This window comes from Melanotaenia boesemani, chromosome 8, assembly GCF_017639745.1.
Source record: "Melanotaenia boesemani isolate fMelBoe1 chromosome 8, fMelBoe1.pri, whole genome shotgun sequence".
NCBI classification, from domain to species: domain Eukaryota; kingdom Metazoa; phylum Chordata; class Actinopteri; order Atheriniformes; family Melanotaeniidae; genus Melanotaenia; species Melanotaenia boesemani.
The window spans coordinates 4,256,632-4,283,375 of record NC_055689.1 but is presented as its reverse complement, the minus strand read 5'-3'; the positions used below and the strand labels follow the sequence as shown (position 1 = coordinate 4,283,375).

Below are 26,744 nucleotides of genomic sequence, written 5' to 3'. Positions count from 1 at the left end.
TGTGGACTCTGACCGCTGCTGGTTGGGACGTTGCAGGACGACAAAATGTTGCTCCATTCTCGTCTCTCCTGGACTGACGGAGCCCAATAAGCCTGCAGCTGCTTTCACAGCGATGTGCAATCACAGACATGATCTGGCGAGTCTGCAGCCCGGCGTCTGAGTTTCTGTTGCCACGGATACCAACTAGCATTTAGTCAGCGCAATAATTTACAATAAGTCTATTTGACTGGAACTTCTTTCATATGTGTCTATTATCACTTTTTAATGGACACCCTCCAGCCAATCAGAATTGAGTATTCACCCAGACCATGGTATAACTAGTTTTAATGAATACAATGTTCTTTTTAATTTAATAACATGTTCAGTATGTGTATAGTTGCGTTTCTTTAGTTACATTGGCACTGACAGATTTATTAATTATTCAAGACAAAGTAGTGATGTGATAACAAGTGCTTTCTTTTTATTTTCTTTTACTTTTATACCAGAATGAGCGGCGGGAGCGCAGCATTCTACCAGGTGGAACTTTCTTTTGGGTGTCTTTTGAGACACAGCTAAGCTAAGCTTGAAGGTTAGCCTGCCCCTGAGCAGCCTAGTTCTGGTGTACATGTTACCATGATTACTCAGCAGGCATTCACATAAGCCACATTGATGGAAGGAAGTCTGGCTTAAATGGGCCAGACTTATCAAGATAAGCCCAGCTTTCCCTTAATCCAACCTTAATGGAATACCCCCCTGATACCAACAGACCAAACTTTATTTATGTTTATTTGTTTTAACAATGTTTCTACTTAAAAACTCAATAAAAATTTAAATTAAAAAAAAAATATAGGGAGTACTGCATGGGTTGTTGGGCCTTTTGGGGTTTTTCCTCAGATGAGTGACCCTATGGATTGCCAAAGGTCTGCACTCTCTGTGTGCTTCCAGTTATTGTTATTTTGACCGAGTGTTTGACGTGTTTCATGGACAGCTTTTACAGAAGATCATGGTGCAAAACCTGAACAGAACATTCCTAAACAGAACCTGAACATTTCTGAGGACTATAAAGTCCAGCTACATCTGCTGCTCTCTGCTCCAGTTCCAGTCCTGAATTTGGTAAATATCCATCCCACCATGTCCAGCTGCTTTCACCCAGACATCTTCCTCTATGGTTCGGGTTCTTGGACCTGCTCAGTACCAGCGGTCCACATCCAGATCCTGAGTGTGCTCTGCTGCCTGGTTCTGGGATGTGGATGGTGAGTTATTCAGCAGGTCAATGGTTTTTCCATCCTTCAGCTGAAGCACCGCCTGTTTCAGACGCCACCTGCAGGGAGAGAGAACAGCTCAGCCAACACACTGAAGGAGGTCTACAGAACCAGAACTCTGTTCCTCTTAATGGTTTTATTTTATCTTCTCTTCATTGGCTTAGTGACCAAGCTCCACTGGATCTTAAAGATCTCAGAGTTTCCAACAGAGCACGTCACTCTGGGACTGCAGATTTACTGATGGTTCCTAGAGGTTCTACAAGTAGAATGGGAGACAGAACCTTACTCCCTGCCTCCATCATAGCTTCCGTCCCCACCTTCATCCACATCTACATCATCGCCTTCAACACCGGCTCCATCCCCACCTCCAGCATCACTTATGATAAATCTTGTAGTAGGTTTGGCTTGGTGCCCCTTATCCTTACTTCTGCTGCTATAGATCGAAGCTGCTGGGCTCCGCTCTGCTCTCTTTACTTTTAATTGAACTGAAGTGAATGAAGAGTCAAGGGAACATATGTCCAGGACTGACACCTGGACCTGCTGTAATAAGGACTGACAGCTCCTGTTAGTCTCACATGGACTTGTCTCATTTCGTTATGTCACGATGAAAAATGAAAATATGCACCCATCCAGAATCTTCATTCCACAGAGGGGAACTTTAGGAAAGCGTTTATTTAATTTCTCCCCGTCAGCTGCAGAGGACTCACCTGAGGGCTTCTGGTTCTCTAAATGAAGAAGTATACAGGTAACCTCCAGTTTTAGACCCTGTGACAGGAATCTTTATCTGCAACACAGAAACAGTTCTGAACTCCTTGTTTTAAAGAAATCTGTCTGTTACTGTCCAGAAAAAGATTCATTTATCCCCACCTTCTTCGTCACCTTAAACCCACCTCCATCACCTTCTTCATCGCCTTCATCATCACCTTAATCCTCACCCCCATCATTGCCCTAATCTCTGCCATCATCCTCACCTTCACCTGCCTTCTTAATCACCTTAAACCCTACCTTCATCATCATCTTCATCCCCGCTTTCATCCTAACCACCATCATTGCCTCCAACCCAGCCTTCGTCCCCAATTCCATCATCACCTTCATCTACGCCCTTATTCCTGCTGTCTTCCTTACCTTCATTCCTTCCTTCATTAGTGCATACGTCACTGCCTCCGTCATCACCTTCATCACCGCCTCTTCACGATCACATTAGTCCCCATCTTTGATCTTCGCTTCCAACCCCTCCTACATCCTGGCCTCCATCATCACCTTTATCTACACCTTCATCCCCGCCTTTTTCATCATCTTAAACCCCACCTTCATCATCACCACCATCCCCGCTTCCATCATCACCTTCATCCCTGCCTCCATCATTACCTGTCATTGCATCCATCACTGCCTCCATCACCGCCTTCATGATCACATTAATCCCCGCTGTTAGAGAACAGTTGCTTCCCTGACGATAAAGGTACTGAGTATTAGCGTCATGAAAATACAGATGTCAAACTAGATGGAACAAACATAGCTGCTATGTTTATCCTGAACATAAAGTCACATAAAATCAGCCTAACACATAAAGGAGCAACTGGCAAGGTACAAGCAGCAAGGGTTCCTGATCTAAAGTAGTGCTATAAACATCATTTATGAAGCAACACCTTCTGCCCACAGGCAGAAGGTGTGCCTTCTGCCTTGTCTCCTTAAACTGCTGAGTCATAGTCATGCCTAAACCTTGGTTATAGTGCCATGAATGTCAGTCACAGTAGCATAAACGTCAAAAAGATGCATAAGAAAACTGGAACAGTAATAAACTTAACAGCTACATTCAGCCAGAGCATTGGTCGGCCAAAGAATAGTTACACTCTGAACATCCATCACCGCCTCTATTCCCTCTTTCATTCCCTCCTCCATCCTTGACATTATCACCATAACATCCACTTTTATCATCACCTTAATCCCCTGTTGTGGAATTTTTAGTTATCAAAGATCACACACTAAGTGAGAATCGAACAAAGTATTATTTATTAAGAGCTGATCAGCAATGAGGGTCCCACAGTCAAAGGAGTTTGTCTGTGTGAGTCTGGGGAGATACCAGTGAGCTTGGTTAATATACCAGGCATGAGCTGATAACATCACAGTAGGAGGTCATTGTTGTAATTTTCTCTACATAGCAGTCAACAAATGTTAAGGTGTCAAAAGAAAGGGGGAAGGGTGCAAAAGGAGGAAGCTCACTAAACTGTAAACATCTGTTGAGGGGATGAAAAAGGGGGGAAGGTGTGAGAAGGAGTTCTTATCTAAATACACAGACATACAAAGTGTAACCTACAAACTATAAGGGTATATGAATAAATTTTCCATTACAATCCACCCCTTTGATTAAAATGCAACATATTAATCACACATAAAGAGAAAATTTACTCAAAGAACTTCAAACCACCATATGGAGAAATACAAGAACCACTAGTAAGCCAGTCCCAGAGATCAGTAAGGGCATCATGGATCACAGACAAGTTAACAGATGTATCAGGGACAAAGGCACAACACTGATCTCCAATCAGAGTACAAGTGTCACTTTGTGTAGCTAATAAAGTCAAGAGCCATCCTGTTTTATAGAGACATTTTTTCAAAGCCTAAACTTCCTTTTGCAGCAAACTAAAGCCAGAATCCACTAAAGAGGTTAAATTTTCCAAAGAGATTGATAGATCTTCCACAGCCCAAACCAGTTCTCCAACCCCCCACCAGGGCAAAGCCATCATAAATCCTTTCATCTGTGGAGAGAAGATACCGCATTTAACAGATGGGCGTGATAAAAAGGGTCAGGAAAAGGCCGCAATGTTTAAACACAACAACTCTTAAGCCCCACTCTGTAGAAAGAGAACAGCCAGGGAATAATCACAAGAATTTAAGGTGAACGAGTCAGAGTGTTTGGGGGAAGGTGAGGATATACATGAGACTGGAATAATACGCTGACAAACTAGAGTGTCCTAAAAAGAATAGTGCATCTGTCCCGTTTCGCTAAAAAAAACAGTTCTGGATGAAACACATGTGGAGTTTGTATTGCTGGAAAATTCAGTGTTGTCATGATGCTGAAGAGTGTGGTCGTCTCGGTGGTGCTTCCTCAAGGAGGGTGCTTCTGTCCCCTGCAGTCATCTGGCGGGTTGGGACGAAGCTAGGGCGCGTTGTGTTGGGCGAGGCCCGGTTGGATCCAGGCATCAGAGGAGGAAGGCGACAAGGATGAAGAGGATGACGCACGACCATCCCCTCATGGCAGCCTGGGTGTACTTCATGTTGTCACGTGGAGAATGGACTATCTCGCACGGGGCTGACCTCAGGGATTATTCTGCCCTGTGGTTGAGAGGTCAGCTGGAGCTCGGGTTGGTGTACCTTGGAACCTCCTACAGTGGGATGTGTGAATCCACGTGGGCCTTTCAGCGACCTTCACTGCTGTATGAGTGACCAACAGGACCTGGAATGGACCCAGCCACCTTTCAAAACGCCAGTGCTTTCTTCTCGCCTCCCGGACCAAGATCCAGTCTCCCGGAACCAAGGAGTGGAGCAGATCTGATGCTGGTGTGGCAGGCCTTCCTTACTCACACTGTGTATCTGTGAAAGAACTTTCTGTTCAAAAGGAATCAGAGATGTTATTGAGAATACCACCTCCCTTTTGTCACATGGTCCACCCCATGTGTCAACCTAGCAAACCATTGGAAGAAATGACAAGGAAGAATGATAAGAAAGGCAGGGTTGTCCATCAGTAGCGCGCACAATACCTGCAGAACCAGGGGTGCATGGTGGAATAGTCAATTTATCAAAAACTGATATACATCCCATCTGTGTAAATATGTCACATTATCCTAGATAAGAGTGAAATTGTACACAAAACATTAAAATTCTTGTATGCTTGAATCCTGAAGTTGCCTGTTCCGGCATCCCCCTGTAAAAACAATCCTCATCAGCATAAGCACATGTGTACATGGTGATATATTCCACTCCACCTGTAAAGGTTTATCCCAAAATGTCATGAGGGTCAAAGTCATTTTTTATTTTAAAATGCACATACACATATTTTACAAAAAGAGATGTAGAGTAGATGTCTCCTCCTCCTGTAAACAGATTATCAGTCCTGCTTTTCATGACAATAAATGTGTGTAGCTGTTAATGGCAGCAGAATTAACAGCGTTATAAAACAGCAATCATTCTTCTGTGGAAACAATCCTGATAAGAACCTGCTGGAAGAAAAGTTCATTCAATATCAGTCCATCAGTGGTTTGTCGTCAGGTCAGAGTCAGAAACTTTGTCAAAGTCACGTCAGTTGTTCTGCGCAGAAAGGCCAAATCAGAGCAGGTCAATTTTCCTGCATTCATGAGGATCCTTAAAGTTCATTTTGAAATTGTTTGGAAAACATTAATTGTTTTGGAGATTTTTATTATTAATGCTTTCAACTCCAAGATGATATGGACGTAAACCCAATTAAAATTCTTTTAATGATGTGTCCATCATCAGCCAAATTTGCTCGAGCAGCGCTTTCCTCTTTTAGTCTTTTACAAAACCCTTTTTTCATTATTATTATTTGTATAAGAGAATCAGTTTAAAATATCCATGGATATCAGACCAATATGAAACAAGTTTTAATTTTTCTTCTGGTATCTCAATGGTCATCTTATAGTGCATTTTCCTGTTTTAATGCAGAGCTAACAATGACCTGAAAGTAATTTTATCTGCCTCAACATTTGTTGTTTTAGTGTTTAAGGTTTTCTTTGTTCTACTAAAAGTAATTTGCATACAGTTACATCTGATGACAGTTAATAGAGGAGCTCCTTTAACGCAATTTAATTTATACATCAGCATTTTCTTTAGGTCTTAGGAAATTTCCTCTAAGCAATTTATTTATTGATTCATCTGTTTTCAGACAGATTTCAGATTTTTAGTTTGCTTGACTGAAAAATAAATCTATTATGTTTTCAGTTTGTATCTTTAAAACTGTTTCAGATTCAATTCTTGTTTAATATAGATTATAGATACAGTACCAAGAGTACTAAAACCCTAACCTAAGCCATTTGTGAAAGATAAAAATTTAAAATAATCAGGACCCAGAGACACATGAACGGTTTTGGTGCAAATCACGCACACACTTAAGGTTTTCAGGAAATCAGGGGACTTGCAGTTTGCATCACCACAGAGAACCAAGCAGGGAAACTGCCATTCAGTATTACAGAAATGTACATAAGGATCAGTATGTTGGCATTTCCACCTCTGGCAGGAAGGTTTTACTCACTCTCACTACTTCAGCTGTAGTAATGAGAGAGATACCATCTTATCTGATCCTGGGTCAACGGTTAGAAGGGTAATGTAGAGAAAATATAACTTCATGTGTCACTGAGTAACAATTAGAATGCATCTGAAGGGATAAAATAAACAAAACATTATTTTTATCCCGTTTTACTCATTTCTTTCTTTTATAAAACAATGAGCCGATCAGTGTTGGATAACTGAGGAAAGGTTGTTGCCACCAGCTCACTAAACATGTTCTGTTCTTTCTAAATTGTGAAACCAAACAAGACAGGGTTAGTAGCTCATCATTTCATGTTATGTGATGTCAGTAGCAAGCAAGTACTTCGTTGCAGTGAGCGTGCGTGTATTTGTGTATGTAAAGGTGTCTCTAGTTCCAGCTGTGAACTAGTCTTTTGTGTGTGAAATGTCTAGACGTGAAGCTTCTTCTGTTTACTCTTTAACACTTTCTTTCCATAAACGATGTAGATCTGCTTAACTTCAATAAAGATTTTGAATGAAATCATTAATTATTTGTGGTAAGAAATCAGAACAGTCTCACCATCATTGTTTTAACTGGTCACATGACTGCTTCCATCCCCGAGTCAGCTCTGCCGTGGATCAGTCAGACGGCAAACCGCCTTTTGATTTTATGGCCAATGACCCTTTTTCACCATGTGGATGTTCTCTCTCTGGTCAGTAGAACCGGATGGTTTTCCAACCTCGGGTCTTCAGCACCCACCTCTCGGTTCGCCCCTCAAAGTCCAGCGGCCACGCCACCTCGGAGCTGGACTACAGAGCTCACAGTCAGTTTCTTGTCCCAGTTTAGTCTTCTTGTTCTCTGAACAAAACGCATGATCAGGAGCGTTGTGGAGGATGGTGTCCTACCATCCAAAAACAGATGTTTACCCGTCCATCAAACATCTGGTTTCAGTCTCTTTGAAACTAGGATATTGTTGGATATCAGATGTCTTTGTTTCTTCTCTTGAATCTTGTAGAGCATCAGGTGGTGTTGGTAGATATGGGCATCCGTATCAGTTCGTAGGACATGGTGGTGATAGAAATTTTAGATATATATATACATATATATATATATCGGTGGGTCTCTGCTGACTTTTATCCAGGCGGAAGAACTGAGTCGGGTCAGGTATGCAGCCTGTGAGCTTCAGTAGAGGGTGTCTCCGACGGAGACGGAGGAAGGAGGAAAAGAAGAAAAAGAAAATAGGGTCAATATTTATCCTACAAAGATTATGCATGTGTCTGAGGAAAGTTGCAGGTGTTTTCTCTCAGAGATTTGACAAAGTTAAAAATAAATCTTCAGTGTGTGTATCTAATTTCCTTTAAGGTAAAAATTGTTTATGTTTGACAAGGTTTAAAGAACACACAAATTAAGTAGAAAGAACACAATAAAATTAAAGCATTGTGATGAAGGTGTCTGGAAGAAAGGACTGAAAGTCTTATAAAAATATTTTATAAATGCAAATACAAGCCAGCTGAGACTCAAAAACTATGTTTTTTCAAACAACCAGCTTTTACAACCCGAAGGTGTCCTTGTATGTATTAAGTATTCTGGAGCAGAGCAAAACATTTCCTCAGCCTGATCAGATCATTTTTCATTATCTGGATCTTTTCCAGACGTAATTTTAGCATCTCCTTCTAATTTAGTTTTTACTGTAAAAAGTACCCATTTTATTTCTTCATGAGATTTCTCAATCCTACTTAAACTGTTAGACAGAGCTTCATTATTACCGGCAGCGTGTCCTCTGTCTGCTACTTCGGAATGTGAGGGAAATATCCAACCACACACTTTAACACTTTAACTCTTTCGTTATCTTCTTATTATTTGGTATCATTATTCTTCCCTTTTATGCTTCAGCAATACACTTATTTTATGTAATATATTTATTTCTTCTTTAGTTATTTTATAAGGTGCACCTATTTGACATTTTCATATATTTATTTTATTACTTATATATATCCTTAAATATTATTGTTTGGCCCTTTTATTTATTTTTTTTTTTTTTTCTTTGTTACACATTGGGGAGTCCCATTCACCCTCCCTCTCCTTACCAGCTGTGTTCCCTTATGCAACTAGGACGTCTCCAAGTTGGATTTTTCTCACTTCGAGTAGTCCACACTCAGGCACAAAAATTACTAAAAAGCCTCTTACTTCCACCACCGGACTTAACCTACCCTACCGCAGTAGAATAGTGACCTACCCTGCTTTCGCAGAATAGTGAAAACCTATCTTGTCTTCACAAGATAGTGGGATTCCTACCCTATTTTCATAAGATAGTGAGAGAAGGACTGGTAAATGAGACTCCAATATGAAAACTTCTCACCGTGTGTGATTCTGGATGCTGCTCCACACGCAGACTTCGTTCTGGATATCAGTGGTGCCTGAACGGAGTCCCTCCACCGTCCCCTGTCGGTTAAGGCTGACAAAGGGGCTGAAGTATCCTTCAGGATGCGCAATCACGGGTTCTGGTCCTCCGGTCAGTCACTCAAGATATCCTGCCGACAACGCCAAATTGTTGTGGAATTTTTAGTTATCAAAGATCACACACTAAGTGAGAATCGAACAAAGTATTATTTATTAAGAGCTGATCAGCAATGAGGGTCCCACAGTCAAAGGAGTTTGTCTGTGTGAGTCTGGGGAGATACCAGTGAGCTTGGTTAATATACCAGGCATGAGCTGATAACATCACAGTAGGAGGTCATTGTTGTAATTTTCTCTACATAGCAGTCAACAAATGTTAAGGTGTCAAAAGAAAGGGGGAAGGGTGCAAAAGGAGGAAGCTCACTAAACTGTAAACATCTGTTGAGGGGATGAAAAAGGGGGGAAGGTGTGAGAAGGAGTTCTTATCTAAATACACAGACATACAAAGTGTAACCTACAAACTATAAGGGTATATGAATAAATTTTCCATTACACCCCCCCCCATCATTGCCTCCGTCCCCGTCTTCATAAACAGGTAAATCCAGCCCAGCCCACAAAGAGGGATCTAGTCAGAAATTCAGTACCTGTGCAGTCAGCTGATATATTCGGTTGCTTCTGTCGGTCAGGTGGAGATTATGGACCTTTAAAGGCGGCGCTCCGAGACTCTCCATGGCAACCGGACAAGCCTCCAGCGCCTGCACAGCCAGCCTATGATAGTCAGACTCAGAGAACTTCTCTGATTGGATAGTAGACAGAAAGGTGACAGAATGTGTATAAGATTACCAATAATAATGATAAATGACTAAAATGAATTAAATAGTATATGGACTGTACTTTTACACCGCTTTTTTACTCTCCGTGACGACTCGAAGTGGTTTACATGTCATATTCACCCACACACTCATACAGGACATCCATTGTTATACTGTGTGTGTTTTTATTAATTACAGACATTCATAACCTGATAGACACATCAGGAGGTAAGTTGCAGTTTATTGTTTTGCCCAAGGACACTTCTACGGCATGTAGTCATGGTAACCGAGCCACCAATTTTGATAGAAGACTTCCTCCTGAGCTGTAGCCACCCCAGACTACTACTACTACTACTACTACTACTACTAATAATAATGATAATAATAATAACAATAATAATTTATATTGTTATTATTATTATTATTATAGCGAGGAGCCTCCTCCTATTGGATAATTGCAGCATGGATGATTATCTTTCAGATGCAACAAGTTGGTGCAATGGGCAGCTTCTCATTACTAAACAACCTAAACAACGAGAAAAAAAAACAAAACACTTTTTCCATCATGAAAAGTGTGGGTTTTAAAACACCCAGCCCATGGGTGACACCCATGGACGACAGTATGTCCGAATTCTGGCACAGCGCTGGATCCCTCCTGTATGTGTCATGACCAACAGCTCTTCTGTTTTTTATAGATGCACCTGTCTGTTCTGTCCAATGGAAAAGCTGAAATTAAAACATGCACAACCTGCTGCAGCTTATATCACTGTTCAAACCAACCAGGCCGTCCAGCCTCCAGTGGCACCTCCACGTGCAGAGAAACTGTGTGTGTCTGTTCTTGTTCATTTATTTTTTTTAACTTGCTTGTAGATAGATGTCTTCAATGTTTGTTGTTTAACTACTTGGTTGTGAATGCAGCTTTATTTCAGTTTTAGAAAACTTTCATCCTGGAATCCTGGAAGTGGGAAGGAGCTCGTTTGCAAATGCAGGTAAAACTTTACAGCAAGTATAATTGAATTCAACAGAACTGTAAAACAAACCAATCTACAAACTCCTTTTTTAAAAAGCTGGGATTTTCCTCAACAATCATGAGAAGGACTGTGGCATCTTTATGCTCCTGGAAAGACTCATTACCTGTCTGGCCAAATGCTGCTGACTGTAAAGCTGTTCATATTGAATAGTTTTTATTCTCAGTACGCCCTGAACACTGGCCTGGAGGCGCCCGATGATGTCTTCACTGCAATTCTCCAACCCAGTTTATTTATAGAGCAATTTAAACACAACACCCCTCGTCCAAGTGCTGAACAACAAATAACAAATCATTTTGTATGAAAACTTCTCTTCTCTTTCTTCAGATTTGCTGGTAACTGTGTGAAAAACTCTGTTTATGTTCTTTTTCACCTGAATCATTGGCAGAAGTTTTTTTTTTCCCGCGCTATTATACACAAGGTGCTGGGGTTAATGTCACCAGGCTAATTATAATTAATATGGTTTTAATGGTTTTCACTTCTTTGTGGTGCAAGGTACCTAAAATCTTAACCAAATTTAAACATTTGACATTGAATACAATGAAAACTAAACTGTGATGAGCAGAACCCGACCATGGAAACTGAAACTAAAGATTCGAAATAACTGGTCAAGTCATTTTGTCATTAGTAAAAAAACATACAGCTAAATATCTTAAGGCTTACAATTTAAGTCCGCATACTGGGCCTGTCATACGTAATTATCAATATTTTCCATATTAAAATCAGCTGATGTGCCAAAAACATTCGAAGAGGTATCAGTAATTGAAATGTATGTTTTTATGAGGACAGGAGACTGTATGCTTGTTTGATCAGAACACTAAATGTTATTTACAGCGTGAACAGGCTCCACAGTGGAACATTTTCACACATGGACTGGCCACCACAGGGTCCAGTCCCGAACCCCAAAGAGAATCTTTAGGATGTGCTGGAGAGGCTTCGCTCAGTGGTCAGACTCTCCACCATCAACACAAGATCTTAATGCAACACTGGATGGAAATAAATCTTGTGACATTGCAGAAGTTTATTGAAAACAATGTCACAGCGAATGCTGCTGGAATCAACACTAATGCCGGGCCAACCTGATGTTAGAGTGTGTGACCTTCAGAGTCAATTTCTGACACTGGAAACGAGATAAAAGTGGATAAACATGACAACCACGGGCTTACTTTAGTACAGTACCTGTACCTGAGGAGAACCAGCAGGACATCAGAAATAAACCAGGACTCTGAACTGGGAATCATCTGTAAAACTTCCATTATTTAGGGAACTTGTCTCAGTTCATGTCCAAAAAGAAAATAAATCTCATCGTGTTTTGTTTTAGAAAATAAACCATGTTTAAATAAAATTCCTGTAACTTTACCTTCATCTGATATCCAGCTGATTCTGAACCAGTACAAACCAGCTTATTAGGGTCCGAGCCATACAAAGTATGGCGAGACCCTATTGTAGTTGAAATGTTTATTATTCTCCTCGTTCTTCTAAGCGCTTCGACGCCAAATTTGACCCCCTAAACACCCATGAAAAGTTGTGAAACTTGGCACACACATCAAGCCCGGCGAAAATCGGATATTATAAGGTCCGCATACTATTCAATGCAAAATTGGCTCAACAGCGCCACCTACAGTCACCAAAAATCACCACATGAATGGGGCCCCGGAAGTCTACTTCAACGTAGGAAGACGAAACTCGGCACACACGTGTACCACCCCGTGTTGACCAAAAAACTCAATATAACACCTGTCGCCATGGCAACGGGGCGCCCGCCATCTTGGCGTGTACGGTCATTTTTTTGCCATTTTTTGCACTTTACACACATCGTATTTGAACGAACTAGTCTGAGGGGATTCGTGCGACGGACTCCAAACTTGGTGGGAAGCTTCCTGACAGGTTGGGGACCAAACGCTCCTCAAATCTTTGTAATAGGAAAAAGCGTGTAACCGTGGCAACCGACGGAAAAATGCCTTCTCGCCATGAAACACTGTTTGCTTATATCTCCATAAGAATACGTGGGATCTGCACCTAACTTGACAGTAATCATACGTGTGACACCCCAAGTCCAGCAAAGAAGTCAATCAAACACCTGTTGCCATGACAACGGACTGCCCGCCATCTTGGATTTCACTCCCATTTTAACGAACTAGTCTGAGGGGATTCGTGCGACTGACTCCAAACTTGGTGGGAAGCTTCCTGACAGGTTGGGGACCAAACGCTCCTCAAATCTTTGTAATAGGAAAAAGCGTGTAACCGTGGCAACCGACGGAAAAATGCCTTCTCGCCATGAAACACGGTTTGCTTATATCTCCATAACAATACGTGGGATCTGCACCAAACTTGACAGTATTCATACTTGTTTGGTCCTTGACGCATTACACCACCTGTTGTCATGGCAACATCGGGTGGCGGGGTCCAGGACGCTCGGACCCGATGGATGCCGCTTGCGGCTTTAATTGGACTTATTTTCAGTGTGAACATCAGAATAAACCCCATCAGGTCTGCGGATGTTCAGTCTGGTTTCCTGTCCTCACTTCTGAACCAGTTTCTGATGAAAGATGGAGACTAAAATGGATAAAAATTCTGGTGATCCACAGGAACACATCAAGAAAGATGTGGATTCAGGAGACAACACTCACTCTGCAGCAGGTAGTACATGGTTCCCACCCCGCCGCCCGTCAGCACCGTGGTGAAGATGGTGAGCTGCTGCAGGTGACTGGTGGAAGCCCTCATGGTGGTCTTCCTCCCTGCACTCTCTGGTTGGAGGAAAAAACACTGCAGGTCTGGAAACTGGGAAAACATAAATCTGGTCATGACAACGCTCAACCAGTGTGGGTCTGAATCCTCAGTCAGGAACTCAGCCTGAACCCAAATCTAAACCCAGATCCTGAACCCAGACCTGCATCCAGGAGTCCTCAGGCTAAGATCGTGTTTTTTTCTTTGTTTTTTTAACTTCTACACATCTAAATGTGGTGAAAGTTCAACAAGATCATGAAGATGGAGCAAAAATCCGTCCTCACTCTGCAGGACAAAGACAACCTGATCCGTCCTCACCCTGCAGGACAAAGACAACCTGATCCGTCCTCACTCTGCAGGACGAAGACAACCTCATCCGTCCTCATTCTGCAAGACAAAGACAACCTGATCCGTCCTCACTCTGCAGGACAAAGACAACCTGATCCGTCCTCACTCTGCAGGACGAAGACAACCTGATCCGTTTTCACTCTGCAAGACAAAGACAACCTGATCCGTCCTCACTCTGCAGGTCGGAGCGAACCTGATCCGTCCTCACTCTGCAGGACGGAGCGAGGACGAAGACAACCTGATCCGTCCTCACTCTGCAGGATGAAGATAACCTGATCCGTCCTCACTCTGCAAGACAAAGACAACCTGATCCGTCCTCACTCTGCAGGACGGAGCGAGGGCGAAGACAACCTGATCCGTCCTCACTCTGCAAGACAAAGACAACCTGATCCGTCCTCACTCTGCAGGACAAAGACAACCTGATCCGTCCTCACTCTGCAGGACGGAGCGAGGACGAAGACAACCTGATCCGTCCTCACTCTGCAGGACGAAGATAACCTGATCTGTCCTCACTCTGCAAGACAAAGACAACCTGATCTGTCCTCACTCTGCAGGACGAAGACAACCTGATCCGTCCTCACTCTGCAGGACGAAGACAACCTGATCCGTCCTCACTCTGCAGGACGAAGACAACCTGATCCGTCCTCACTCTGCAGGACGAAGATAACCTGATCTGTCCTCACTCTGCAGGACAAAGACAACCTGATCTGTCCTCACTCTGCAAGACAAAGACAACCTGATCCGTCCTCACTCTGCAGGACGGAGCCAACCTGATCCGTCCTCACTCTGCAGGACAAAGACAACCTGATCCGTCCTCACTCTGCAGGACAAAGACAAGCTGATCCGTCCTCACACTGCAGGACGGAGCGAGGACGGAGCCAACCTAATCCGTCCTCATTCAGCAGGACAAAGACAACCTGATCCGTCCTCACTCTGCAAGACAAAGACAACCTGATCCGTCCTCACTCTGCAGGAAGGAGCAAACCTGATCTGTCCTCACTCTGCAGGACGGAGCGAGGACGAGGACAACCTGATCCGTCCTCACTCTGCAGGACGAAGATAACCTGATCTGTCCTCACTCTGCAGGACGAAGGCAACCTGATCCGTCCTCACTCCGCAGGACAAAGACAACCTGATCCGACCTCACTCTGCAGGACAAAGACAACCTGATCCGTCCTCACTCTGCAGGACGGAGCGAGGACGAAGACAACCTGATCCGTCCTCACTCTGCAGGACAAAGACAACCTGATCCGTCCTCACTCTGCAGGACAAAGACAAGCTGATCCGTCCTCACACTGCAGGACGGAGCGAGGATGAAAACAACCTGATCCGTCCTCACTCTGCAGGACGAAGACAACCTGATCCGTCCTCACTCTGCAAGACAAAGACAACCTGATCCGTCCTCACTCTGCAGGAAGGAGCAAACCTGATCTGTCCTCACTCTGCAGGACGGAGCGAGGACGAGGACAACCTGATCCGTCCTCACTCTGCAGGACGAAGATAACCTGATCTGTCCTCACTCTGCAGGACGAAGGCAACCTGATCCGTCCTCACTCCGCAGGACAAAGACAACCTGATCCGACCTCACTCTGCAGGACAAAGACAACCTGATCCGTCCTCACTCTGCAGGACGGAGCGAGGACGAAGACAACCTGATCCGTCCTCACTCTGCAGGATGAAGATAACCTGATCCGTCCTCACTCTGCAAGACAAAGACAACCTGATCCGTCCTCACTCTGCAGGACGGAGCGAGGACGAAGACAACCTGATCCGTCCTCACTCTGCAGGACGGAGCGAGGACGAAGACAACCTGATCCGTCCTCACTCTGCAGGACGAAGATAACCTGATCTGTCCTCACTCTGCAAGACGAAGACAACCTGATCTGTCCTCACTCTGCAAGACAAAGACAACCTGATCCGTCCTCACTCTGCAGGACGAAGACAACCTGAGCCGTCCTCACTCTGCAGGACAAAGATAACCTGATCTGTCCTCACTCTGCAAGACGAAGACAACCTGATCTGTCCTCACTCTGCAAGACAAAGACAACCTGATCCGTCCTCACTCTGCAGGACAAAGACAACCTGATCCGTCCTCACTCTGCAGGACAAAGACAACCTGATCCGTCCTCACTCTGCAGGACAAAGACAAGCTGATCCGTCCTCACACTGCAGGACGGAGCGAGGACGAAAACAACCTGATCCGTCCTCACTCTGCAGGACGAAGACAACCTGATCCGTCCTCACTCTGCAAGACAAAGACAACCTGATCCGTCCTCACTCTGCAGGAAGGAGCAAACCTGATCTGTCCTCACTCTGCAGGACGGAGCGAGGACGAGGACAACCTGATCCGTCCTCACTCTGCAGGACGAAGATAACCTGATCTGTCCTCACTCTGCAGGACGAAGGCAACCTGATCCGTCCTCACTCTGCAGGACAAAGACAACCTGATCCGACCTCACTCTGCAGGACAAAGACAACCTGATCCGTCCTCACTCTGCAGGACGAAAATAACCTGATCTGTCCTCACTCTGCAGGACAAAGACAACCTGATCCGTCCTCACTCTGCAAGACAAAGACAACCTGATCCGTCCTCACTCTGCAGGACGGAGCCAACCTGATCCGTCCTCACTCTGCAGGACAAAGACAACCTGATCCGTCCTCCCTCTGCAGGACAAAGACAAGCTGATCCGTCCTCACTCTGCAGGACGGAGCGAGGACGAAGACAACCTGATCCGTCCTCACTCTGCAGGACAAAGACAACCTGATCCGTCCTCACTCTGCGAGACAAAGACAACCTGATCCGTCCTCACTCTGCAGGACGGAGTCAACCTGATCTGTCCTCACTCTGCAGGACGGAGCGAGGACGAAGACAACCTGATCCGTCCTCACTCTGCAGGACGAAGATAACCTGATCTGTCCTCACTCTGCAAGACAAAGACAACCTGATCTGTCCTCACTCTGCAAGACAAAGACAACCTGATCCGACCTCACTCTGCAAGACAAAGACAACCTGATCCGTCCTCACTCTGCAGGACGGAGCCAACCTGATCCGTCCTCACTCTGCAGGACGGAGCGAGGACGAAGACAACCTGATCCGTCCTCACTCTGCAGGACAAAGATAACCTGATCCGTCCTCACTCTGCAAGACAAAGACAACCTGATCCGTCCTCACTTTGTAGGACGGAGCCAACCTGATCCGTCCTCACTCTGCAGGACGGAGCGAGGACGAAGACAACCTGATCCGTCCTCACTCTGCAGAACAAAGACAACCTGATCCGTCCTCACTCTGCAGGACGGAGTCAACCTGATCCGTCCTCACTCTGCAGGACGGAGTCAACCTGATCCGTCCTCACTCTGCAGGACGGAGCGAGGACGAAGACAACCTGATCTGTCCTCACTCTGCAGGACAAAGACAACCTGATCCGTCCTCACTCTGCAGGACAAAGATAACCTGATCAGTCCTCACTCTGCAGGACGGAGCGAGGACGAAGACAACCTGATCCGTCTTCACTCTGCAGGACAAAGACAACCTGATCCGTCCTCACTCTGCAGGACAAAGACAAAAAGACAACCTGATCCGTCCTCACTCTTCAGGACGGAGCCAACCTGATCCGTCCTCACTCTGCAGGACAAAGACAACCTGATCCATCCTCACTCTGCAAGACGGAGCCAACCTAATCCGTCCTCATTCAGCAGGACAAAGACAACCTGATCCGTCCTCACGCTGCAGGACGGAGCCAACCTGATCCATTCTCAGTCTGCAAGACAAAGACAACCTGATCTGTTCTCACTCTGCAAGACAAAGACAACCTGATCCGTCCTCACTCTGCAGGACAAAGACAACCTGATCCGTCCTCACTCTGCAGGACAAAGACAACCTGATCCGTCCTCACTCTGCAGGACAAAGACAACCTGATCCATCCTCACTCTGCAGGACAGAGCGAGGACTAAGACAACCTGATCCGTCCTCACTCTGCAAGACAAAGACAACCTGATCCGTCCTCACTCTGCAGGACGGAGCCAACCTGAATCGTCCTCACTCTGCAGGATGAAGACAACCTGATCCGTCCTCACTCTGCAAGACAAAGACAACCTGATCCGTCCTCACTCTGCAGGACGGAGCCAACCTGATCCGTCCTCACTCTGCAGGACGGAGCGAGGACGGAGCCAACCTGATCCGTCCTCACTCTGCAGGACAAAGACAACCTGATCCATCCTCACTCTGCAAGACGGAGCCAACCTGATCCGTCCTCACTCTGCAGGACGGAGCGAGGACGGAGCCAACCTAATCCGTCCTCATTCAGCAGGACAAAGACAACCTGATCCGTCCTCACGCTGCAGGACGGAGCCAACCTGATCCATTCTCAGTCTGCAAGACAAAGACAACCTGATCTGTTCTCACTCTGCAAGACAAAGACAACCTGATCCGTCCTCACTCTGCAGGACGAAGCCAACCTGATCCGTCCTCACTCTGCAGGACAAAGACAACCTGATCCGTCCTCACTCTGCAGGACAAAGACAACCTGATCCGTCCTCACTCTGCAGGACAAAGACAACCTGATCCATCCTCACTCTGCAGGACAGAGCGAGGACTAAGACAACCTGATCCGTCCTCACTCTGCAAGACAAAGACAACCTGATCCGTCCTCACTCTGCAGGACAGAGCCAACCTGAATCGTCCTCACTCTGCAGGATGAAGACAACCTGATCCGTCCTCACTCTGCAAGACAAAGACAACCTGATCCGTCCTCACTCTGCAGGACGGAGCCAACCTGATCCGTCCTCACTCTGCAGGACGGAGCGAGGACGAAGACAACCTGATCCGTCCTCACTCTGCAGGACGAAGATAACCTGATCCGTCCTCACTCTGCAAGACGGAGCCAACCTGATCCGTCCTCACTCTGCAGGACGGAGCGAGGACGAAGACAACCTGATCCGTCCTCACTCTGCAGGACAAAGATAACCTGATCTGTCCTCACTCTGCAAGACAAAGACAACCTGATCTGTCCTCACTCTGCAAGACAAAGACAACCTGATCCGTCCTCACTCTGCAGGACGAAGACAACCTGATCCGTCCTCACTCTGCAGGACAAAGACAACCTGATCCGACCTCACTCTGCAAGACAAAGACAACCTGATCCGTCCTCACTCTGCAGGACGGAGCGAGGACGAAGACAACCTGATCAGTCCTCACTCTGCAGGACGAAGATAACCTGATTCGTCCTCACTCTGCAGGACAAAGACAACCTGATCCGTCCTCACTCTGCAAGACAAAGACAACCTGATCCGTCCTCACTCTGCAGGACAGATTCGTCCTTACTCTGCAGGGCTTGGTTTGTTGCACACCTGACTATTGAATTCACTGTGAAATTAACAGAAATATAAAACTAAGTAGATAATGTGGACAATAGCAGAAACAAACTAAAATCTTCTCTCTGGCTTACTGTGTCCATTTACAACCAAAATATAGAAAAAAAAACTCCTGACCAAACGTAAGCTAACAAGTTTCAGACTTCCTGAAGGAGTCAGGTCTGGTTTAAGTTTATGAAAACAGTTCAGTGCATCAGAACTAACCCTCCATCAGGATGATGTTTCCGGTGTTACACCAAAATTTATGACCCATCAGAATCTGTGACCACAGGGTAGATTTTCCTGTTTTAGAAGAAGAGTAAAGTCTTGAAAATACTTATTTTTAAGTCTGAGTTAATTGTAATGCAGGTACAGTAAAGTCACACATTCTGATGGCTATTAGAAACGGTGACCGCTGGGATCCTGGCTTTATGAGGGTCACATTATGTTAGAAGAGTCCAGCCTATAAGAGGGGTGACCTAGGTCAAGCCTTCGCTAGTCTTCTAATGGGCTCGACACACAGGAGGTGACGTCGCTCCTTCTCCATCATTTTCTATGGAACCTGCGTGATGAGGCGAAAATCGCTGCCTCCTCCAGCCAAGCGACAGTATGTGAAATGTTGGGCTCGTTCACGCAGACGTGCACATGGGGGCTTGAAACGTGACACAAGAAAATAGAAAAATCTACACGGTTGCCTCCTGTGATTCTGATGGGTCACAGATTTTGGTGTAACACCGGGAGCCAGTCAGGTCTGTTTTTAATCCTTACTTCATCTCTCCTCATGGACAGCTTTCTGAGGGGGAAATACAGCTTCTCGTTCTCAGGTCGGTTATAAAACCCGGATCAGAGTGAAAACTCTGGACATAAATGTGGACAGAAAGTCAACAACGGTCTTACTTTTCCTTCCCTCCTTCCTATAATCTGCCCAACCTCGTGTCTGAATCCAGAGAAACGTTTCACCCAGAAAACCTCCTCACCTTGGACGTTTGGAGGAAATCAGAACATTCGACGTGAAGTGTTGACGTTTTCTTCTTCTTCGTTTCTTTCTCTTCTTCCTTTTCGGTTTTTATGTGGGTTACATGCCAGGTTTTATTGAACTACTGCCCCCCGCTGGTCTGGAGGAGTCATGACACGTATGCTCTTTCCCTTCTCACATGATAGTAGAGTTATGACGAAGGCTCGATCCCAAACCGCCCCTACAGACTACCCATCACTCCCAATAAAGGCACACTCGCAGCTGTGGAGGGTACTTTAATTAGAGGGGAGGGCATAAAGAAGCTGGGTGGGAATGGGACACCCTCTTACCTCCACCGGAAAAGGAAAGCACTAGTCACCATGGCAACACAAAGATGCCCTGAATTTCTTTTATTCATTTAACACGTTATAAAGTGATAGTTTATAATAAAAAGGTGGAATTTATCACGTTATAATGTGATAGTTTATAATAAAAAGGTGGAATTTATCACTTTATAATAGTTTATAATAAAAAGGTGGAACTTATCACGTTATAAAGTGATAGTTTATAATAAAAAGGTGGAACTTATCACGTTATAAAGTGATAGTTTATAATAAAAAGGTGGAACTTATCACGTTATAATAGTTTATAATAAAAAGGTGGAACTTATCACGTTATAATAGTTTATAATAAAAAGGTGGAACTTATCACGTTATTATGTGATAGTTTATAGTAAAAAAGGCAAAACTTATCACGTTATAACATTTTGTGGTAAAAATGTGTGTGGCTTTTTATGGGGAAACTGTGCCCGCTATGGCCAGACAAATGGGATTAAGTTGTACTTCACTGGAGAGATCTGGTGAAGCTTGGAGGACACCGTGATATTGTTAATGTTGCACAATTACAGCAGACAGGACCTCATCTTTGTGTCAGCAACTTCTTTCTCCCAGTCCCAGCGGTGCATATAGCCCTTTTAAATGTCATTTTTATTTTCAGAAGACAGCCATAGGCGTAACCACTGGTAGATGTCATTAACCAAAATGTCAATGTTAACTCAGACATGCCTGCACGCAGGCAGGTGATGTACCGTGCTGCTCACAACTGCCCCACATTTCTGTGTGTACAACAATAAGTCGGCATAGAACAATTAATACATGACAAAAAGTAACAGAAATGTTTCTGCTTGACGAGAATATTTTCCATAAAATGTATTTTCTCCAATATTTCTAGGTCGCAACAACATCTACAGCCAGGGACGGTTTTTGCTATGGGCAAGGTGGGTGACCGCCCAGGGCGCAATCTATTTGGGGGTGCACGAGCGCCCTCAAAAAAAAAAATAAAATAAAAATAAAAATAAAACAAAAAAACGCCAGTTTTCTAGACTAATACGGCTCATTTCCACGTCAAGTTAATGGGCGCTGGGGCGCCTATACTATCGTGTAAACTTGCTGCTGAGAGTCATGTATACAGGTTGTGTGTGTGTCATGTATACAGGTTGTGTGTGTGTGTTAGAAGAAAAGCCAGGGGGCAGACGGGCGGGGGATCAGCTCGCAACTGCAGAGGTTGTGAGCAGGTTGAGTCTCAGAGGAAAAGCAAGGAGGGGCCTGATGATCCTCTGGGTGTTTGACGGACAGAAAGGGTGACACAAAAGAGAAGGAAAAGAAGAAGAGAAACCCTCAAAAGATAAAAGTATGCAAGTCTCTATGAGTGACGTTAATTGTGTATGTAATGAAACAGTAGCCTACACACTATTTATCCTCTTGCTAATATGTTGCTACTTAGCCACAGAAGACGACTGTATTTCGTTTTTAGCTTTACTTAAGCAACTTTTAAATTTGAGGCATATGCAGTTAATTTCACCAATAGGCTAGTTTGGGTTTGCAACACAACAAGTGCAGAGACGTCCTGACTGTGGAATTTTTAATGCTATACGTGGGTCTATGCTAACTTAAATAACTTATATAACATTCATGTCAATATACACTGACATGACATTTTGTAAGCTTTATGTGATATAGTTTTTTTTTAATAATTTGTACTGTGTTATGCTTAATTAATAGGATGTTGACAAATGAAGATAATTTGTGCATTATTATGGTTTATTTTAATTGGGTAACTGATGCATGTTAAGTGTGATCTAACTTACACATTGTATCTTAATTGTAAACTCAGGGGCACTTCTGAAATATTTTGGAGCAGCTCCCAATGGCCAAAATGAAGAGCCACCTCCCTCTGCAGCCACATCTTTTCAGGACATGTCAGGTGTGTGTGTGTGTGTGTGTGTGTGTGTGTGTGCCAGGTGTAAACAGGATGAAAGACCCAGGTTGAAAAATCTGCTACAGTCTGAGCACTGAATTAAGATTATGTTAATTATTATTACTATTTTTTATTTATTTTATTTTATTCATTTGTATTTGTGTGATGAAGGATTTGTACAATTTACATTGGTGTTTACTAACTCTATTTCATTTATCTAGCTTATTGTTTTATCTATTCTTGTTAACTTTTGTATTTAATAATAAATAAATAATATTAATAAAAAATAACATAAATAATATCCTTGTGTTTGTACGTTGGCGGGGTTTGTGGTTGGGTGTGGGGGGCGCTGATGGATGGTTCGCCCAGGGCGCAAAACTAGCTAGGACCGCCTCTGTCTACAGCTGCCTCCTCTCCTCTTCTGATGCTCCTTGAGCAACTGTGGTGATAAGTTGATCCTTTTCTGTCCCAGCATGGTCTCTCTTGTTGTTTGTTTATCGTTCAGCTCGTGCTGGGGAGGAGGAAACTAGCAGGTTTCCTAGTTCATTTTAATTATGTAGCTTGCATTCATTTTCTATTATTTTCATTATTAGCTGAGGTTTGCTGGTGACAGCTGTAAATCTGCAGGTCAAAACACAGCCAGATGTATCAGGTTCAGACATCTAACGGGTGTCAAGATTAAACAAGAGGACGTCTTCTCTAATTCATTCATTCATTCAATCATTCATTGGCTTCCCTATTACTATTAAAGTAATTCTTTGCACAACAAAATATAGAATTAATTTATGGAATCAAAAAAAGAAAGAAAATGATTAACATATTTGAAAAGGAGTGAAAAGAATATTCAGTACATAGACTTCTCCACCTCTCATCTCATTGTCATATCAATTAAGAAATAATAAAAAATAATAAAAAATAAAAACAATAATCACCCACTGAACAGCACATTTTATACATTTTCTTGAACTGGTTGATATTTGAACAAATCCGAGCAGGACCTTCTCTAACCAGGTGGATGACAGGTAATAGATTTATATGCAGGGGCAGGTCTAGAAAAGACTTGATGATGGGGCTAGGCACTGACCAGGAAAAGTGTTACACATGAGATTTTTTTAGGACTAGATTTTAGTAAGTAATTATTGGATTATTACAAGTTAAGTGGTCATCAATGTTAAATTTGGAAAAACAGAACAGCCAGTCATATTTTTCAGTGTGGATGTGCAGCCAGCCCGGACCCTGGCCCACGGGCCAACCGCCTCCTTCTGCTTTAGCTTGTTAGCTAAGAAATATTGAATAAAGTTGAATATACCCAAATATCTAATGTTTCCTGGCTGTATTGTAGTATTGGGTATGTTTTGTAGGTCACAGTTAATGGGCATAATAATAGTCTTAGACCAGTTAATAGAGTAGTCAGATATTGATGAGAATGTGTTAATAAGTGTGATTGTCTGGGGGAGAGATGTCAGTGGGTTCTGGAGGAAAAGTAATACATCATCAGCATAAAGGCTTATCTTGTGTTCTATATTTTTGGCATGGATTCCTTTAATCTCTTTATTTTTTCTTATGGCAGCAGCTAGGGGTTCAATAAAAATAGCAAAGAGTGATGGAGAAAGAGGGCAGCCCTGTCTGGTGCCTCTCTGTAAACAGAAGCTTGGAGAAGTTTGATCATTGGTCTTCACACATGCATTTGGGTTGTTATATAATATTTTATCCAGTCTATGAAAGATGACCCAAACCCACATTTGCTTAATGTAAATAAAAATTTCCAGTTTACTCGGTCAAATGCTTTTTCTGCGTCCAAAGAAATGACTGTGAATCCCAGATTATGTAGGTTAGAATAATTTATTATGTTAATTAATCTAAGCATGTTATTAGAGGAATGTCTACCTTGAATAAAGCCTGTTTGGTCAGGATGTATTATTAGAGGGGTTATTTTTTCTATCCTGGCTTTGCTGATTATTTTAAGATCTACGTTCATTAATGAAACTGGATGGTAACTGGATGGAAGTGTGTTTTTTTTCCTGGTTTTCTGCTGATCAGGTCTACCCCCTTCCTACTGTACAGCAAATAAACTCATTTCCTTCTCTCATTTAATGTTACACTTTGTCTCTCCATGACCAAGACCCCACATCTAATCTCCTTCCAGAATATTAAGGACAATGACACGGAAACTCTCTCCTCCAGCATCAACATTATAATCTTTAACCCTTTTTCCACCCCAGATGAACTAGTTGCTTCTCACAACAGTTTGAATAACTTTCTTAACTGTCTTGCTCCAGCAAAAAAAATGCTATGTTTCCTTCTTGCAGTGAGCCCCCATTTCACCCCTGAAATCCCTCTCAACCTGTACTCAACTGGCCCCTGTGATTCCATAATGTTGTTCTTCAATGACAAAAGGCATGTCACCCATAGACACCGCAATCCGCAAAACCTGTCCTTTCCAAAGGCATGCACGTCAGCCACACCCTCTGTTACCTTTGGTCTCTGGAACTGTCTGTCTGCAGTGAACAAAACAGAATTCATCAGTTCATTGATAAATGTCTCTGACATTCAGGTCCTAGCCCTGACTGAAACTTGGATCCATCCAGAAAACACAGCTACACCAGCTGCCCTTTCTGTCAATGCAGAATTTACCCAAACACCTCGCTCAGCTGGACGAGGAGGTGGAACGTACAATACTGAAACTGCTCTCATTAAAAAGACCAATGACGCCCTCATGGCTCCGGTTTACTCTGTGTTCTCATCCTCCTTGAGCTGAGTGCAGCCTTTGATACAGTTTCCCACACTATTCCCCTCAATAACATCTGCATCTTGACTGTCCTTCAGATCCCACCCCTCCTCCGTTACATCAGGTGAGCTCCAGGGCCCAGTCCTGGGGCCCCTCCTCCTTATCATCTACCTCATTCCTCTTAGTAATATTTTCTACAAATTCAACATTTATTTTCACTGCTTTGTGGATGACACCCAGCTCTACCTCTCCAGCAAACCTAATTTCACAGTCCCACCCTCCTCCCTCACAACCTGCTTATCTAAAATAAAATCCTGATCACCTCCAAATTCTTTGAACTAAACAGCGATAAAACAGAAATCTTCCTCATTGGAACCAAATCTGCACAATCCAACGCTGACCATCTTTCCCTCTCTATCGATGGCTCCCCAGTTTCCTGCTCCCCTCAAGTTAAGAATCTGGGTGTCCCCCTTGATAGCTCATTATCATTTCATGCGCACATCAGTAATGTCACTTGCTCTGCATATTTCCATCTACGCAACATGTCTGGTCTCCACCCCTCCCTCACCTCTTTCACCACTTTTGTCCTTGTTCACCGCCTCATCACCTCTCACACGGACGACTGTAACTCTCTCCTCTTGTGTCTCTCTCTCAAATTCCTTCTGGTAGACATTAGAATCACTTTCTGTCATGATCTTCTTTTTTCTGCCTTGTCATGTTCTGGTTAGCTCTGGTTTCCTGTTTTATTTTGTAGGTTATTTCCCCTTGTGTATTGTGTTCTGTTTTGCTTCTCGTTCACTGGCTCCCCTGGTTTGATTTTCTCATTCACGTCACCTGCTTCTTATTAGTCCCTCATTGTATTTATACCCCTTGCTTTCAGATGTCCTTTGTCAGATCGTCTGTTGTGTTTCCCAGTCGTGTCTCCTTTGTTTGGTCATGTAAGTGTTTCTTTATTAAAACCTTTATTTCTGCACCCATCCACCTCCTGCCTTCTCTGTTCTGCATTTTAGCCTACTTCCTCCTTAAATCATGACAGAATGATCTGACTACCATGGACCTGTGAAGACAATGAGAAGGCTATTATGAAGGTACACCAGGCTACAAAGGCCTACTTTGATTGTATGGCGGGGCCTTACCCGCTCCTGGTACAGATGGCAGCAGCCAATGGGGTAGTGGATCTGATGACTGCCAAGCCCTGGTACCTCAGCTTGCTGGATGTAGTCGATTCGCTGACTGAAGCCAAAGAAGATTTAATAATAATAATGGATTAGATTTACGCAGCATTTTTCAAGGAACCCAAAGCACTTTACAATGTGTCCACTATTCATTCACTCACACATTCACGCACTACACTGCTGGAGGAAGCTGCCATGCACTCAACCACAACCCATCAAGAGCAATTAGGGGTTCGATGTCTTGCTCAAGGACACCTCAACATGAACTCGACTTGGCCGAGGATCAAACCGGCAACCCTCAGGCTACAAGATGACTGCTCTACCTTGCTGAGCCACGCCGCCCCATTTAAGAACTTGCTTGAAGTCTGTCACTCTACACCAGGGGTGCCCAAGTCCGGTCCTCGAGATCTACCATCCTGCAACTTTTAGATGCAACCCTTTTCCAACACACCTGAATCAAATGACTGGCTCGTTACCAGGCCTCTGCAG

At 43.9% G+C, this 26,744-nt stretch overlaps 1 protein-coding gene across 6 annotated transcripts; it reads right to left on the bottom strand.

Annotated features, from left to right (window-relative positions):
- Positions 1-272: 272 nt before the first annotated feature.
- On the bottom strand, positions 273-20,203 carry LOC121644320 (cytochrome c oxidase assembly factor 1 homolog). 6 transcript variants are annotated; one of them, XM_041992192.1, is made up of 5 exons: positions 19,910-20,102; positions 13,348-13,498; positions 9,522-9,673; positions 1,949-2,025; positions 273-1,300 (listed from the first exon to the last, which is right to left on the bottom strand). In XM_041992192.1, exons 1-5 carry the CDS (start codon positions 19,922-19,924, stop codon positions 1,168-1,170), a joined length of 528 nt encoding a protein of 175 aa, XP_041848126.1. In that variant the 5' UTR covers positions 19,925-20,102; the 3' UTR covers positions 273-1,167. The 6 variants fall into 6 exon arrangements, 5 of the variants coding, with proteins under 5 accessions (XP_041848126.1, XP_041848129.1, XP_041848128.1 ...); XM_041992195.1 differs by lacking the exon at positions 19,910-20,102 and adding an exon at positions 20,111-20,203 and having other exon boundaries at positions 274-1,300; positions 13,348-13,462; XM_041992194.1 differs by having other exon boundaries at positions 274-1,300; positions 20,039-20,111.
- Between the last annotated feature and the right edge of the window lie 6,541 nt (positions 20,204-26,744).